Source organism: Palaemon carinicauda, chromosome 21 (assembly GCF_036898095.1).
Source record: "Palaemon carinicauda isolate YSFRI2023 chromosome 21, ASM3689809v2, whole genome shotgun sequence".
Taxonomy (NCBI): domain Eukaryota; kingdom Metazoa; phylum Arthropoda; class Malacostraca; order Decapoda; family Palaemonidae; genus Palaemon; species Palaemon carinicauda.
This window is the reverse complement of record NC_090745.1, coordinates 22,715,443-22,731,585: the sequence shown is the minus strand read 5'-3', so window position 1 is coordinate 22,731,585 and position 16,143 is coordinate 22,715,443. Positions and strand designations below refer to the sequence as shown.

The 16,143-nt window shown below is 41.3% G+C and overlaps 1 protein-coding gene across 7 annotated transcripts in view; it reads left to right on the top strand.

Moving 5' to 3' along the window:
- The window catches only part of LOC137615216 (uncharacterized bromodomain-containing protein 10-like), a 93,727-nt gene that overhangs the window by 70,969 nt on the left and 6,615 nt on the right, over positions 1-16,143 (top strand). For all 7 annotated transcript variants that reach the window (XM_068344891.1, XM_068344887.1, XM_068344886.1 and 4 more), the window contains 3 exons: positions 1,232-1,951; positions 2,173-2,333; positions 6,146-6,273. In XM_068344891.1, coding sequence (XP_068200992.1) covers positions 1,232-1,951; positions 2,173-2,333; positions 6,146-6,273 — 1,009 coding nt within the window. The remainder of the gene's footprint in view (positions 1-1,231; positions 1,952-2,172; positions 2,334-6,145; positions 6,274-16,143) is intronic.

Genomic DNA, 16,143 nt, shown 5'->3' with positions numbered 1-16,143 from the left:
AGGACAATCAGAAGCCTTATGGTGTGCTATCAAGAAGCCTTCTCTACCAATGTCTAAGAACTCAGTTTCTTACTACATCAGGCTTCTGATTAGAGAAGCAAATTCTCATCTGAAGGAAGAAGACCTTGCTTTGCTGAAGGTAAGGACACATGAAGTGAGAGCTGTGGCTACTTCAGTGGCCTTCAAACAGAACCGTTCTCTGCAGAGTGTTATGGATGCAACCTATTGGAGAAACAAGTCAGTGTTCGCATCATTCTATCTCAAAGATGTCCAGTCTCTTTACGAGTACTGCTACACCCTGGGTCTATTCGTAGCAACGAATGCAGTAGTAGGCGAGGGCTCAGCCACTACATTCCCATAATCCCATAACTTTTTAACCTTTCTCTTGAATACTTTTTATGGGTTGTACGGTCGGCTAAGAAGCCTTCCACATCCTTGTTGATTTGGCGGGTGGTCAATTCTTTCTTGAGAAGCGCCAAGGTTAAAGGTTGTGATGAGGTCCTTTAGTATGGGTTGCAGCCCTGTATACTTTAGCACCTTTGAGTTGATTCAGCCTCCCAAGAGGAACGCTGCGCTCAGTAAGGAAGACGATCTTATTAAAGGCAGAGTAACGGTTCAAGTCGACTTCCTTACCAGGTACTTATTATTTCATTGTTATTGTGGATAACTGATTATATGAAATATGGGATACTTAGCTATCCTTTAATCTTGTACACTGGTTTTCACCCACCCCCCTGGGTGTGAATCAGCTACATGATTATCGGGTAAGTTTAATATTGAAAAATGTTATTTTTATTAATAAAATAAATTTTTGAATATACTTACCCGATAATCATGATTTAATCGACCCTCCCTTCCTCCCCATAGAGAACCAGTGGACCGAGGAATAATTGAGGAGGTGTCAACAAGAAGTACTTGAGTACCTGGCCACAGGTGGCGCTGGTAAATACACCCCCTTCTAGTATTGTGATAGCTGGCGTATCCCTCCATAGAATTCTGTCGGGCAACGGAGTTGACAGCTACATGATTATCGGGTAAGTATATTCAAAAATTTATTTTATTAATAAAAATAACATTTTTCAATTTTGATGATTACCTGCTACAGTATGTCTCCTTTCTCATTGTATGCCTATGTATACTGTATTGTCATAATTGTATTTAGATTTCTCTAGATTTTAAGATAACTTACATTGAATACGAAGTTAAGTAATTTATTCCTTTGTCATTTTAGAAGTTAGCGAATGAGGCAGAGAGCAAAAGACTGAAACAGGCTGAATCCACCACAAATTCTTTGGAAGAAAAGACAGATGATAGCAAGTGTAATGGCGCTAAGGGTGTTGCTCAAAATGGGGAATGTGACTTCAGTGATAAATCTGAAAGCATTGTGGATAGTGAGTTAAAGAATCTGAAAAGTGAATCTCTTATAAATGGTGTTATTAAACAAGAACGTGTCGATGGGCATATAGAAGATAAAGCTGTGAAATGTGAAAATGTTAAAACGGAACAATGTGATAGTGCTGATGAAAAATTAAAGGTGAAAGAAGAACAAATAGACATTAAGGAAGAAAATGTCGATTTAACTGAAGTGAAAAAGGAGGATAGTGATAAACAGTGTAATGGGGAACTTGTCAGTACAAAAATTAAAAGTGAAGATGACCAAAGAACTGAAAATGGTGAGTTGAAGAATGATGTAAATAATTCCCTTTCGTGCAATGGCAGTGCAATTAAGGAAGAGACAGAGGGGGAAGAAAACTCCAGCAGTAAACCAAGCACTCCTGTACCTCCAACAGAACCCAAACCCATTCACGACCCATCTCCGTACCTGCCTCGAATTGAGGATTTTGAGTTGGTAGTGACTTCTGTGGAACAATTGAGGGCGTTAGTCAAGAGATTTGGTGACTTACCAGAAGGAAGTGCTAGCTCTAATAATGAAAACGATGAAAATTCCAAGGTAGGTCTGTCCTTATTTTATTTTTGATGTAGTATTCATGTAAAGTACAGGTATATATAATTGGACTTTATATACAATTTGTAATTTTCTACAGAAAAGTATTTCTTCCAATAGTTGCAAGTCCTTACAAACAATTTTTTATCTTTAGTAAAAAAGTTGTAAATCTTAAAATGTCAAAATGTTTAATGCAAGAAATGTACCTTTTCCCTTAAAATGTATAGGAAGAGGCAAAACCTGAGAAGCGTCCGTCATGTGAAGTAAAATTGCACCGTGCCCTATGCAATCTCCTATCAGAATTAAGTCCCTGGGAAACTAAGCTCCTGTCTGCAAACAAAAGACTTCGCACAAAACTTCGAAATGAATGGAATGATTTTGTTAAGAGGTATGCTGTTTTTCTAGAGACTGGTTTTTGTTTAATTAATTTTGTCAGAAACCCAAATACCTTGTCTGCTCTGTAGGAGGTATGCTGTACTAGTAGTCCTCTTTTCATAATTTTCTTAAACTAAGCACGTTTCCCATGTTCATTGCTTATTCACAAATAAATTCTTGGATATTTCCATAAAAAATTAGAAGTGTGAATCACTCTCTTAGTTGGACTAATTTATATTAATGGTGATAAAGCAATTATTTGATAACTTAATTTTAATGTGGTTATCTTTATAATTATTGCACAACAATTTTTATGTGGTTATCTTTATAATTATTGGGAAACGTTCTGACTCGTGATTTGTCATGGAAAAGCAAAGCTTTAGAGAACAGAGATGAGAATGTTTAGGTGGATTATGAGAATATCACTGCTTAAAAGATTGGAAAATTATGAAATAAGAAGAATGGCGTCGTAAAGAATAGAGAGGTGAATAAGGGTGTTGAGGATGGATGGTGGGGAGGGAGTAAGGAGAGCTGAGGAGGAACCTGATAGAGGGAGAAGATCAAGAGGCAGGCAGAGAATTAGATAGTGAGATAGGATAAAAGAGGGAATGGAGAGAAGAGGTTTGATGGAAGAGGATGCCTTTGATAGAAGGCACTGGAGAGGGCGCGTCAGGCATCCGACCCCTTAATGGAGGGATAACGGTGGGAAAGAATATTTGCCGTGGGTCGGCAGTTAAAGTCCTGCTTAGGGATTGGGGCGTTTGTGGGGAGCTTGTAGGTCTACTTGCTGATACATCAGCAGCCATTGCCTGACTGTTCTAGCTTGAGTGGAGGAGCAGCTTGGGCAATGATCATTATATACATATATGGTTAGCCTTTAGGACATTGCTCTGTCTCTTGCTTTTGCTAGTCATGGGGAGGCTTTGAAAGTTCCTATACATATTTTGAGTTCATTATGAATTGGATCTAGACTCTCCAAAATTACAACCGAGGCTGAAGTGGGTAGACATAACAGTTGCTTTGTATGGTAGGGTGAAATTAAGATTGGTCTGTCAGCTTTCAAATTTGTGTGAAAATTTTCTCATATAACTATATTTTAACATGTAACTTTTAAATGGGCTACACAAACTTTTCAGTTTAGCTCTGCAATGAAAACATATCATTTAACAAACATCAAGCTTGCAGTTACAAAAGATGATGGCAAAGAGGGGTTGCTGAAAATCTGGTCTAGAACAGGCCACCTTTGGAAACTGAACCTTGTAACATACAATGTCAGGACCCTGTATAAGGAAGAAGATTTTTCTATCTATGTTACTAGAACTGAAATAAATTGTGATATAATAGGATTTAGTGAAATTAGAAGAACTGTGGAGTTAAAAAATGGCCCTATATTTTGCTTCAGAGGACATGAACAAAGAAAATAGTATTGGTGTTCTTATTAATGAAAATCTTGCTGGTCTCATAGAAAAATTTTGTAGTGCTATTAATAGAATTGCAGGATTAATTATCAAACTAAATAAAAAGTATAAACTGAAGATCATTCAAACATATGCACCAACAACATCCCATACAGAAGAAGAAAAAGAAACTTTTATGAAGATCTGGAGATATCCATGAAAAAACATGACTAAATTTACAATTGTCTTAGGAGATTTCAGTGCTAAAGTAGGTCAAAAGAAGAGAGGAGAATCATTAGTAGGTAAATTTGGAGTAGACACAAGGAATGACAGGGGAGACATACATGTAGAATTTGCAGGAAGAAACAATCTAAAAATCATGAATACCCTTTTTTATATATAAAAAGGAACAAAGTAAATGGACACAGAGAAGCCCAAATGGAGAAACAAAATATTTTTTATTCTCAGTGAAAGATTTAATTTAGTTAAAGATGCAAGTGTTAAACAAGTTAAAGTCAAGTGACCATAAAATGGTGAGAAGAAAAATTTATGAATGTCCAAGGAAAGAAAGTGGAAATCTAATTTTAAGAAAGAAAATAGACTCCTGTAATAAGAGAAAAATCTGATGAGTTATTTAATACAAATTAGGTACTCCCAGCTACAAGCTGAAATGGAAGCAGGTAAAGAAGAAATGAACAGTAATTTAACAAAATTTGTATTAGAATCAGTAAAAGAGATAGGTAGAAGAGTTCGTAAACAAGATCAAGGAAAACTATCTGAAAAGACCAAAAATCTAATGAAGAATAGTTTTGAAATGAGGGTTAAATAGAATTAGCAGAACTATCCAAAAGAGTAAATAAACTAAAAACCCAAGATATTTGTTAACACAATCAGACAAAAATTTAGGAAACACTAAAGAAAGGAAGAAGCATCAAATTGATGAAAAGAAGACTTGGAACAGGGTACCAACAGATATTTGCTTTAAAGAATGAAAATGGAAACATTATTAACTAAAGAGATAGTGATAGAAATTTCAGTGTATTTCTGTATAGTTCTATACAAAAGTGATTAAGAAAGCATTGAAAGACATGAGAAGAGCCAAAGCAGCAGATGGCGTAACAATTCACTTAATAATAGATGGAGGAGATTTCATAGTCGTAAAACTTGCTGAACTTTACACAGAATGCCTGTAAGAATACTCTATACCTACAGCTTGGAAAAAACTTAATCATTATAATAATTCACAAAAAGGGAGACACAAAAGACCTGTAAAATTGCCGCCCAAAAATTTACTCTCGGTAATATGTGAAATATTTACAAGATCATATTAGGCAAAATAGAAAGAGAGCTTGACTTTAATCAACCAAGAGAGCAAGCAGGCTTTAGAAGCGAGTATTCAACAATTGACCCTATCCATGTAATTAACTAGCTAAAGGAAAAAATAACAAACCACTAAATATGGCATGTATAAACTATGAGAAAGCTTTTGATTCTGTCAAAACTTCATCAGTAATCAAAGCCCTTCAAAGACAAAGAATAGATGAATCTTATGTTAAAACACTTGAAGACATCTATATGGGAAGTACAGTACAGCAATCCTAAATGTAGGAATTAACATTATTGGGGAATACCTTAACAACTTAAGATGTACAGATGCTGTAGTTCTGTTTAGCGAATCATGGAAGGAATTACAGAAGATGATAGAGGATTTGAATAGAGAAAGCAGAAATGTAGAACTCAAAATGAATATGAGAAAAACTAAGATGATGTTCAATGAAATTGGAGAGAGATAACAAATAAGAGTTTTGGACAAACCTCTAGAGATTGTTAATGAAAATTCGGTACTTAGGACATACGGTAAGCCTGTTACGGCTGATGATGATGATGATGATAGGCAGGTTCAGTGTCATACTAAGAATTATTGTGATTTGTTATTTGGCATTATAATAATACATGTAATGATTATTAGTGCCGAGGGTTGTGGTACTATTCTGTAGTATGTGCCTCACAAGCCCCAAAAAGCAATAGCCCATCTCGTCCCCCAAGCCATTTGGAGCATTGGTCTTTATAGGCCTGTTGGAGATGTTTTATATGAATTAAAGACCTAGTAAATTAGTTTTGGGTTAGTTTGAACTATTAAGGTTTTCCTCCTCTGATAGTTCTAATCTATTGTCTTGACTATATCTCTTTTATCCCATGTCTGATATGATTTCCTGAAATGAAGTACAGTACTGAGCTTCAATTAGTCTTTATAGATACAAAATGTAATGTTTCTGTTTTTTTATATATACTATTTAAAAGATATTGTGCATTTGTCATTGACAATTTTCTTCTTTCATACAAAAACAGGTTAGGTACATTACTCATTTATAATGTCATTTTTGTCTCAAGTGTCTTGAATTTTCTTTTTTTCCCTGCCTTTTCATAGGGGTGATGATTATGTTGACCCAGCAGAGGAAGCATGGATGAGTGACCCTGAACCAGATCCAGAACCCCCAGCTGCAACTCCTCAGCCATCTTCATCATCTTCATCATCCAGCGAGGAGTCATTAGATGGTAGGGAGACTTTAGTATATATTTACTGTTAAGAAATTACCATGACTATTATGCATCCACACAGCAGTACAGTATTTCGTATTGTACATGGGTAAATTTCTCCTAAATTTTGGGTCATTTCATATTACACCAGAATTCATTGCTGTCTCCCAAGGAGCAGCGACAGCCTCTAGCCCTATATATAAGTTTATGAAGTTCTGCAGCCCTCCCTGTTGGCATGATCGCTACCCTGTATAGCACTCCCAAATCCACACTTGGCTGCTGCCTAGCCTGTTGTCTATCCTGTGAGTGCAGGGATTCCCTTGTTCTTGTCTTTTTTGTGACTGGACGAACTTCACAAATAGACATACCAAAACACTCAACAGCTCTTCCTTTTTGTATGTTAAGTTGTTTGTGATATTATTGGTCTCTTTTAGCTTTGAGGTATGTCTCCCAAATTTGTAAGAACATAGGTTTGCTCCATTGTCAATATTAGAAAACTTTTTAAGAGAATTTTTGATCCACACCAAATATGTAGTTTGTAGACAGAACATCCTCTTTAGAGGAGAGGTGTGATGAGTGTAGGGATAATACTGAGTAGGACATGTGAAATCACATAGCAAGGATAGTGAGGCTGAGCATAGGAAAAGAGTTGAGGCTAGATCCTCCATTGGAGATATGCTTAGTGTGTCTACTGGTATGACTAAAACAGCAAGTGTAGTGTAGGGAATGGGGCTGTAGCTTGTCTTCTCCAGGGATAGAAGAGTCTTTAGTGGCACTTACAGGATTTTAAGGAAGAAACTACAAAATTACTCAAAACATGATACAGTACTGGAAGTAAGGGGAGTTTGCCTAACGAAGGGATTCTAGGTAGGACCCTTTAGGCTAGGATTTTTTTTTACCAAGTATCCTTCAGGCCTGTAATGATCAAAATACCCGTAATCTGTTAAGGGTACCTGCCCAAATTCGCCTCCCCACGTGACCTCTGGTTTAAGGCTAATTCAAAGACAGTATTAACCACCCTATCTGAGGCTGTCACCACACATGATACATTAGCAGGTAGCCTGTACCCTCCATGAAGGGTGGTCGGACAATAATCACCCAGAAACCCTCTTGTCAAAGACTGGCATCGATTGCCAAGTTGGCTAAAGTCTCAACATATATTCCATCTTTAGTAGACGGCAGTTGAAAGGTGTTCCAATTGTTACCATGTACAGTACTGTACAATAAAGAGAAAGTAAGAATCACTTTTTTACACCATGGGAAATGGGAACTGAAGAGTAGTACAGTACTGTAATTTCCCTAGATTAATTTCAAGTGTCAGTTCTGAAGTTGAAAGGTAGTCAGTTTCAGTGTCAGTGACCCCAGTGGTGACCTCTCCAAAGCCCAAAAAGACTGTATAGGCTCATCATGTGACACTAGTGCCGGCAGGAAAAATTCCAACACTAGAGGGTGTATCGTACATGGTTAGCTGTATGTTTGCTCTGGGGCCAAAAGTGTGTGTGTGGCCTTGGTGCCAGATGATACCCTGCACTTCACCCCCTGACCTGGTAACTCTTGTGTTAGCCACCCCTTATCAAGTGCCTGTCACCCTTACTCTTGTGCCTGGGGATCTGGGGCCTGTAACTCCCCACCCCATCTGTTCCTGTAACCCCTCGTGTCTGTGTTGCCAGCTCTTGTAAGTGTACCTACCCCTTCCCCCATGACAGTGTACTGCAGTGTTTTAGTTTTTGCTGGAGCAAGCCTTGTGGTTTATACCCTTTGGGGGAACATCATCATCATTGGTCACTCAAACCTGAACTCCTAGTGAGGGTTGGAAAAAGAAAGAAACATGCCCGTTCTTCCTTCTCTTTGACTTCCAACTCTGATTCTGACACGTCTTCTAATAAAAAAAGGTTGAAGAAGTCTAGGAAAGCCATTCGTAGTTGTGAATGAAGGGCTCCTTACCGATGGTGGACAACACCCAAGTGGCTCTCAGCCCTGTATTTTACTTTGCTGGAGGCAGTGTAGGAGGTCTAAGCCCCATGCCCGACACCCTCCCCAGGTCAGTGGCTCCCATTTCCCTGGGTTACCTTGTAGTCAGGCTGGACACAAGTGTGTAAACCCCTAAACACTTTCTATTCCTTGGTGGATGGAAGAGGTAGCTTATAGAAAGCATCCCAGCCTGGCTATTTACAGGACTTTGGTTCGTCCCGCTCAAACTCGTTAGTTTCTCGTAGTGTCTGCAATTTCACCATCCTTATGAGCTAATGATGGAGTGTTTTGGGGGGGCCTATAGGTCTACCTGCTGAGTCATCAGCAGCCATTGCCTGGCCCTCCCTGGTCTTACCTTGTGGGGAGGGGGCTTTGGCAATGGTCATATATAAGGGATTTTGACGAAGGAAAAATCTATTTCTGGGCGAGAGACCTGTGCCGCCCAGTGAAATACTCCTAGAGCACTAATTATTAATTATTTTTATGTATTTGTGCATTGATATTATATTTATTGCCTTACTCCGTTATGATCATATTTTTGGGATTTTCATGTCATGTTGAGGGGATCTCCAGTTGGTAGCCCTGTCTACCACTACGCACTGGTGATTCCCCGGTACCATAACACCCCCCCCCCCCACAGGTTGGGGAGGCTATTCCATCCCCCCTTCCTCCAGTGTACACCCTTCCTCTCACTCGATGGTTGTTGGTTATGACATACGGGTCAAGTATGCTTGTTCCTCAGTCTTCCCTCAACGTTCCGACATATTGAGGACCGAGTGTACCCACGGGGTGTGACTTAGTCTCATTCATTCATACCGGGCGGTTTCGTCTCCTCCCCTCCCGTCGCCCCGATTGGCCATTGGTCGGGGGAGGGGGAGGGCCGGGACCACCGGGGACTATCACACGTGATTAGTCGGTATGACTGCACCTTGGTGTAACTTTTGCTTTTAGCTATGGTTGTAAGAATGAGCACTTATATTAGGAGTGTCCCCACCTACGGTACCTCCTGCTATTATCGTCCGCATAGGACTTATTAATATCCCATATCATTATATTATATTCTACATGAATCATTACCTTCGTCCCGGTACCTCCGGTTGGGTAGTGGGGGTTCCATTGGCTCCCCCCGCGCTCTCCCGTGGTACCCTCCCGTCATCAGACATCGGAGCCTCCGGGCTCTTAAATACAAGATCTGTTGACACTGACACAGTTTTGATTAATATCCTCCCTCCGGGAGCCCTATTCAATTACAGACATTAGTTTTAGATCATAACTGGAGTTTTCTATTTATGTATTTTAAGGATGTATCTTAGGTTACTTTAAGTTTACTTTAAGTTTACTTTAAGTTACTTTAAGTTTACTTTACCAACCCTGTTCCCCGGCCCCGGGGGCCCCGGAACTAGTTTTGATTATATTTATTCATCACTGTTTTTTTGCATCCTTTTTCATCCCTTTTTATTTTATACCTCCCTGGTAATGACGGGATGGTATATTCCTCGCTATGACAATATTATTTCATTGATAATCTTAACTTATTACGGAATTGTTTCAACAATGTCTGTTAATTTTTATAATTTTTTCCCCGGTTACTATACCGGTTCGAAATTTTGTTCATAGCCTTTTGTCCCGATTTCATATCGGTCTATTTTAAGAATCCGGAACACCCGGATCTTTTTAGGTTATTAACCTATTATGGGATACTCACGTATCTGTATTTTATTCTATACTTCCCAAGTAGCGACGGGATAGTGTATTTCAAGCTATGACAATATTATTTCATTGATAACCTTAACTTATTACGGGATTGTTTCAACAATGTCAGTTTATTTATAAGTTTTTCCCCGGTTACTAAACCGGTCCTAGAGTTGTTCATGGCCTTTTGTCCCGGTTTCATATCGGTCTACTTTAAGAACCCGGAACACCCGGATCCTTTTAGGTTACTAACCTATTATGGGACACTCACGTATCTTTATTTTATTCTATACTTCCCAAGTAGCAACGGGATAGTATATTTCTCGCTATGACAATATTTTTTCATTGATAATCTTAACTTATTATGGAATTGTTTTAACAAAGTCAGTTAATTTATAATAAGTTTTTCCCCGGTTACTGTACCGATCTGAAATTTTGTTCATAGTCTTTTGTCCCTATTTCATATTGGTCTAATTCAAGAATTCGGAGCATCCGGATCTCTTTAGGTTACTGACCTGCTATGGGATACTTATGTATCTTTTGTTATTCTATACTTCCCCAGTACCGACGGGATAGTATATTTCGCGCTATGACAATATTATTTCATTGATAATCTTCACCTTTTATGGAATTATTTTGACAATGTCAGTTAATTTATGAAAAGTTTTCTCCCCGGTTATTATACCGGTCCGAAATTTTGTTCATAGCCTTTTGTCCCGGTTTCATACCGGTCTATTTTAAGAATTCGGAACACCCGGATCTTTTTGGGTTACTACCCTACTATGGGACACTGTAGGTGCCCCTGTCGTTACTATCTATAATTATAACTTCGGATATATGATTTTGGGATTTTCATTTTATTTCCTTTGTGATTGATCGATTTAAACATTTATTTTCGATCTATTTATTTTACATTCCCAACGGAGTTACCTTGTTCATTAGTAACGATATACCCTCTTTCGGAGCTCGCAGTCTTCCATGACTTCTACCTTGGCGACTCTTTAGATCTGGGTTGGCGGGTTTGCCTGGAGTGTCAGGGCAAAGAGACCCTGTGTCTCTTCCTTTTAGGGTTTTCAAGGAAGCACGTGGCTGATGTCGGGCCACGTCCCGTTGTCCCTAAAGTTAAAGCTACCTACCAGCCCTACCAAAGACTCACAGGTCTTCCAAATCACCAAACCAGTTAAGACTTCTCTTGGGTCGAGAGCGAAGCCCGGCCTGAAACCTACGACCCCGGAGGCTCCCTTCGATCTGGCAGCCCTTTCAAGATTGATGCATGGCCTCTCGTGGCATGGTTAGTTTCAACCTGACCTTTCATTAGAAGAGGCCAGCGACCGATCCCAGGGATGAGGTAGAAATTTATTTCTATTTGAACACGATGTTGTGCTGATATTTATCCATATATATACATATATATATAATTTACGGACCTCTGTAGCTCACTGGCTCAAACCTCGTGTCACATACCGAGTCACCACGAATTATAGGATGGAAAATTCCTGGTGCCTCTGTGAACTTGACAATTGAATGGAATTATTGCCCATTAGGGGGAAGAGAGAGTGCTAAACCAGATAGCCTCATACAGGGTCTCATTTGTTATGGGCTACCTCAACAGCACAATATATCATCCCGGATGCCTCTAAGCTCCCGGAATTCGTCGAAAGCAATCCGTGGAAGGGGGCTTTGCGCTCTCCCTTCAAAGATGGTATGTTAACCATCGAAGGGTTTGGCACCCGGACTGTAGAAGATTTTGAATTCTACCCGCCGGGTCTACAGTTCCCTCTCTGGTTTCGCATGCCTTACCGAGGAGACACTCGTAAGGTTTGACAAGGTCCCCAAAGAAACCAAAATGTACCCAAAGGGGCAGGCTCAGTCCACCTGGGTCCGGCCCTTAAACGAGTGGGAGTGTGTTAACACTACGTTAACACCTCACAAGAGCCCGTACACGATGTTTCTAGTGGAGGAGTAAACCCCTACTCCGTGTGTCACTAAGATATCGGACCTTGCTCAGCAGGCAATAAACGAGGACAAGCCGTTACCGCAGCTGAAGGAAACGCATCCGACCTCCCTCCTGTCCCTGGGGGATCACGATTGCTGGACTAACGCCCCGGCGACCTTCACATCGGGTAAATTAAGCGCTGCCTGTGCTCCCATTCAGTTCAGTGAGTGGCTACCCAGGCTTCCGGAATCCCTGATATGCCTCGAGCTCGAAGCCTGTATGCGCCTGAGTAGACCTATCAACTCGGCTACAATGGCAGAAAAGACCTCTTTAATGTATGAAGAAGAACCACCTTTTAAGGTCTTGACGAAGTCATTACTTCAAACCTTACTGTCTGATTCCTACGACTTCTTTGCGGCCAGACGTCGTTGCTGTAGGCATGTCTTGTCTGAGGCCACTATCAGACATGAGCCTAACAAGCTCATTAAAGCCCCAGTCTGGAGCTGCTTGGGTCAATCAAAGCCTCAAGGTTCGATGGGCTTAGTCCCCAAGCACAAGTTCGAACCGGCCAGCAACCAATCTCGAGGTAGAAAGAGTCTGAGATCTTTCCATTCCTTCCAAACCGGCGGTCCCAACAGGTGGTTCAACCATCCCGGTAGCACAAGGGAGTCAACCTTTCACTTCGAAGGGTCAACCCCAACAGCAATACGTGCTGGTTCCTCAGTCCCAAGTAGCAACTACCTCCTATGCTACTTCCCCAGCCCTTAGGCCCACCTTTGAAACTCAGGGTGCCTTCCAGGGTTACCAGCGCCCCAGAGGCGCTAGCTCGAGAGGAACTTTTCGCAACAGCTACTCTCGAGGCCGAGGAGGTAAATCCGCAGCAAATCATTGGGAGTTCTCAGGTAGGGGTAGGACTTTACATCTTCCGGAACCGTTGAACGTTCAACATTTGGGCTTTCAGTATAATTTCCAAAGGTCTGGGGTGGAGTTGGATAGAAAGGCCCCCTCCACCAACCAGTTTTCATCAACATCCAACGGAAGAGCTAGTCTTATATGAAAACGATTTATTGCAAAAGGAGGCAATAAAGAAATTAAATCGTTTGTAATTTCAGGATCACTTGTTCAGCGGGCCAAAGAAAGACTCAGAATAGCGAAGAGTAATCCTAGACCTGTCGCTTCTGAATTCTTACATTTAATGCGACAAGTTTCACATGCTGACCATCTCTCAGGTGCGGACCTTGCTTCTCTGTGGGGCCGTCACCTCCTCTATGGATCTTGCAGACGTTTGCTATCATGTTCCGAAAGCAAGGCATTTTCGTCCGTTTCTAGGCTTCAACTAGGCAAACTGCCTCACAGCAACTACAGAGTGATAATCTCTTACAACAGTTTTGGTTCCAAATCAACTTCGAGAAATCTCGTTTGGTCCCGAGGACAAGTTTCAATGGTTAGGATTCAATGGGTTCTATGCTCCCACACTCTGTCTCCCAACAGCCAAGAGGAACGCTATAGCAAAACACAATACGTTTCTCAAAGACAAATTGTCTTCCAGAAGAAATCAAGAGAGAATCCTGGGTGCCCTCCAGTTTGCCTCAGTAACAGATATACTACTGAAGGATATAAGCCGAGTATGGTGCTCCAGGAAAACGAGTAATATCGAGACAAAGGGCTCGACTCCAACCAATTCTGAAGAAAAGACTTCAACCATGGACAAAGGTCAAAATCTGGCAAATCCGTTTCCTTACAATATCCACCCCCAAGCTCGTCATTTACACAGACGCCTCCCTAACAGGCGGGGGGGGGATACTCTCAGTACAAGAAAGTCCTGGGACTATGGTCGACAATATTCCGCCAACTTCATATCAATGTTTTAGAGGCCATGGCGGTATTTTTGACCTTAAGCAACCGGCTCCAGCCAAAAACCAACATATCAGGTTTCTTCTAGATAGATAGTGGCGGACGCACTTTCGAGGACAACTCCGCTGGAGTCGGAGTGGTCACTAGACCCAATGTCCTTCAGTTGGATTCTTTCTCAGGTTCCGGATCTCCAGATAGATCTGTTTGCAACAAAGTCCAACTACAAACTAGAGTGCTACGTAGCTCCCAGCCCGGATCCTCGGGCTTACGCCACAGACGCAATATCATTAGTCTGGAACACTTGGGAGAGAATTTACCTATTCCCACCAATAAATCTGTCGATGAAAGTGTTAGACAAGCTCAGGACTTTCAAAGGCCAAGTTGCTCTAGTAGCCCCCATCTGGCCCAAGCACAACGGGTTTCCCCTTCTGGTGGAACTGGGTCTCCACCTCGACAGATCCCCAATCCAATACTAACACAAGCAGTACAACTTGCTGTGTGTTAGCTTCCTCAAATTCAGAATGCCCTACCTTTCTGGACTTTATGAAATTTGCAGCTCAAGAGGTGCAGATATTGATCCTCAAATACGTTATTTTTAGAATCAGATAAGAGGGGATCCACCCTTCGACAGTATGATTCGGCTGTTATGAAACTTGCCAGTTTTTAAGGGACTCAAAGGTTGAGACGATGACTATGAATCTGACAGTAACCTTCTTCAGAATTTTATTTGAATCTATATATATATATATATATATATATATATATATATGGGTATTCTCTAAGGCAATGTCACTGTCCCCTGGCTCTGTTAGGCATTATCTAAGGCAATGTCACTGTCCCTGGGCTCTGCCATTAATGAGTAACCTTTATAGGCCTACCCTTTTTCACCTCTCCTACCTGCATGATGGAATCCTGCATCTCCCTCCAGTCACAATACTTTGGTAGATGTACAGTGGAAGACGACCAATTGGGGGCAAAGGAACCCCTTCCCCATGCAACTAGGCATGGGGCTGTGGCCGTCCCCCCGTCCCAATCAGCAGCGGGATGAGATAAGTACGAGTTACTTCTCCGTATCTGCCTTGATCAGTGTCAGGGATTCTTCCCCTACTGTTGTTAGTTTTCTCGGCCATTCTTCAGTCTTTGATTACTTTGCTGGTTCTGTCCTTGTGACAGAAAGTTCATATTCTTGGGGAAGGAATGAATCATCAGTTCCAACTCATTTTTCTCTTGCATATTCATACACTGAATAGTCTGGCCTATTCTTTACACATTTTCATCTTTCCTCATACACCTGATAACAGTAGATAACTGAAAAATTCTTCTTCACTCAAGGAGTTAATTATTGCACTGTAATTTTTCAGTGGCAGCTTTCCACTTGGTAAAGGTAGAATACTCTGTAGCTATGGTAAGCAGCTTTTCTAGGAGAAGAATCTCAAAAATCAAACTATTGTTCTCTAGTCTTGGGTATTACCATAGGCTCTGTGCCACGGTTTTCCACTGTATTGGGTTAGAGTTCTCTTGCTTGAGGATACACTCAGGCACACAATATTTTGTTTCCTTATGTCCTTACCTCACTGGATTATTTTCCCTTTGGCTTATAGCTCCCTACTTTTCCAGCTAGGGTTTTAGATTAGCTAGTAATGATAATAACGGTCATACTCTCTGCCTCATCTGGGTGTGAGGGTACTTGAGATTCATGTGCCCCCAAGACACTGGACTTTAGACTGGTGTCGACGGAGGCTGATAATCCTGAGTTGGAGTCTTCCTTTGTGAACGTCTTTGTATTCATCCGTGCGTGCAACGGTCTGGGAGAGGTGACCTTCTTGGCTCCACCTTCAGGGAGACACTCGGTCATTGATTGGCCCTTGGTGTCCCTCAAGGGTCGAGGCCATCCTTGGAGCTGCCCTGGTCAGATCTGGCTAGTTTGGCCCTGGGTCGAGTTGGTGATCACATATGTGGCTCTGTGAACTCTCTTGTAAAACAAGGTCTTATATCCCCCTATCAAGGCAGATAAGGCTCTATACACTATAGCATGCTGCATCATCATTTCTTCAAGTTGACCTATCGGTGTTCATTGACAGGGGACTCTCCTCAACCTTCTGAGTTAGCTGCCATGAAATTAGGTGCTATGGCCTCCCTCCAAGGTCTATCTTGGCTTGACCAGTGGTCAGGTGCAGTGACATACTTCATTAAGTCACTAGGGTTATCATCCCTGCAGTCTTTAGAGAAGCACAAGTATCCTGCTGTCTAGTGGGAAGGCAGTGACCTTGGCACACCAGGCAGCAAACCAGTGTACCTATTGGGTAACCGCCACTTCCAAACTTTTCGGTTCAGGTGGCGACATCTCTCCCAAGGAGTCTTGTGCAGGCTGCGGTGGAGAAGTAGAGGAATGTTTTGCAGGACTCCCTGATTCAGCACAGTTTCCTTCGAAGGGC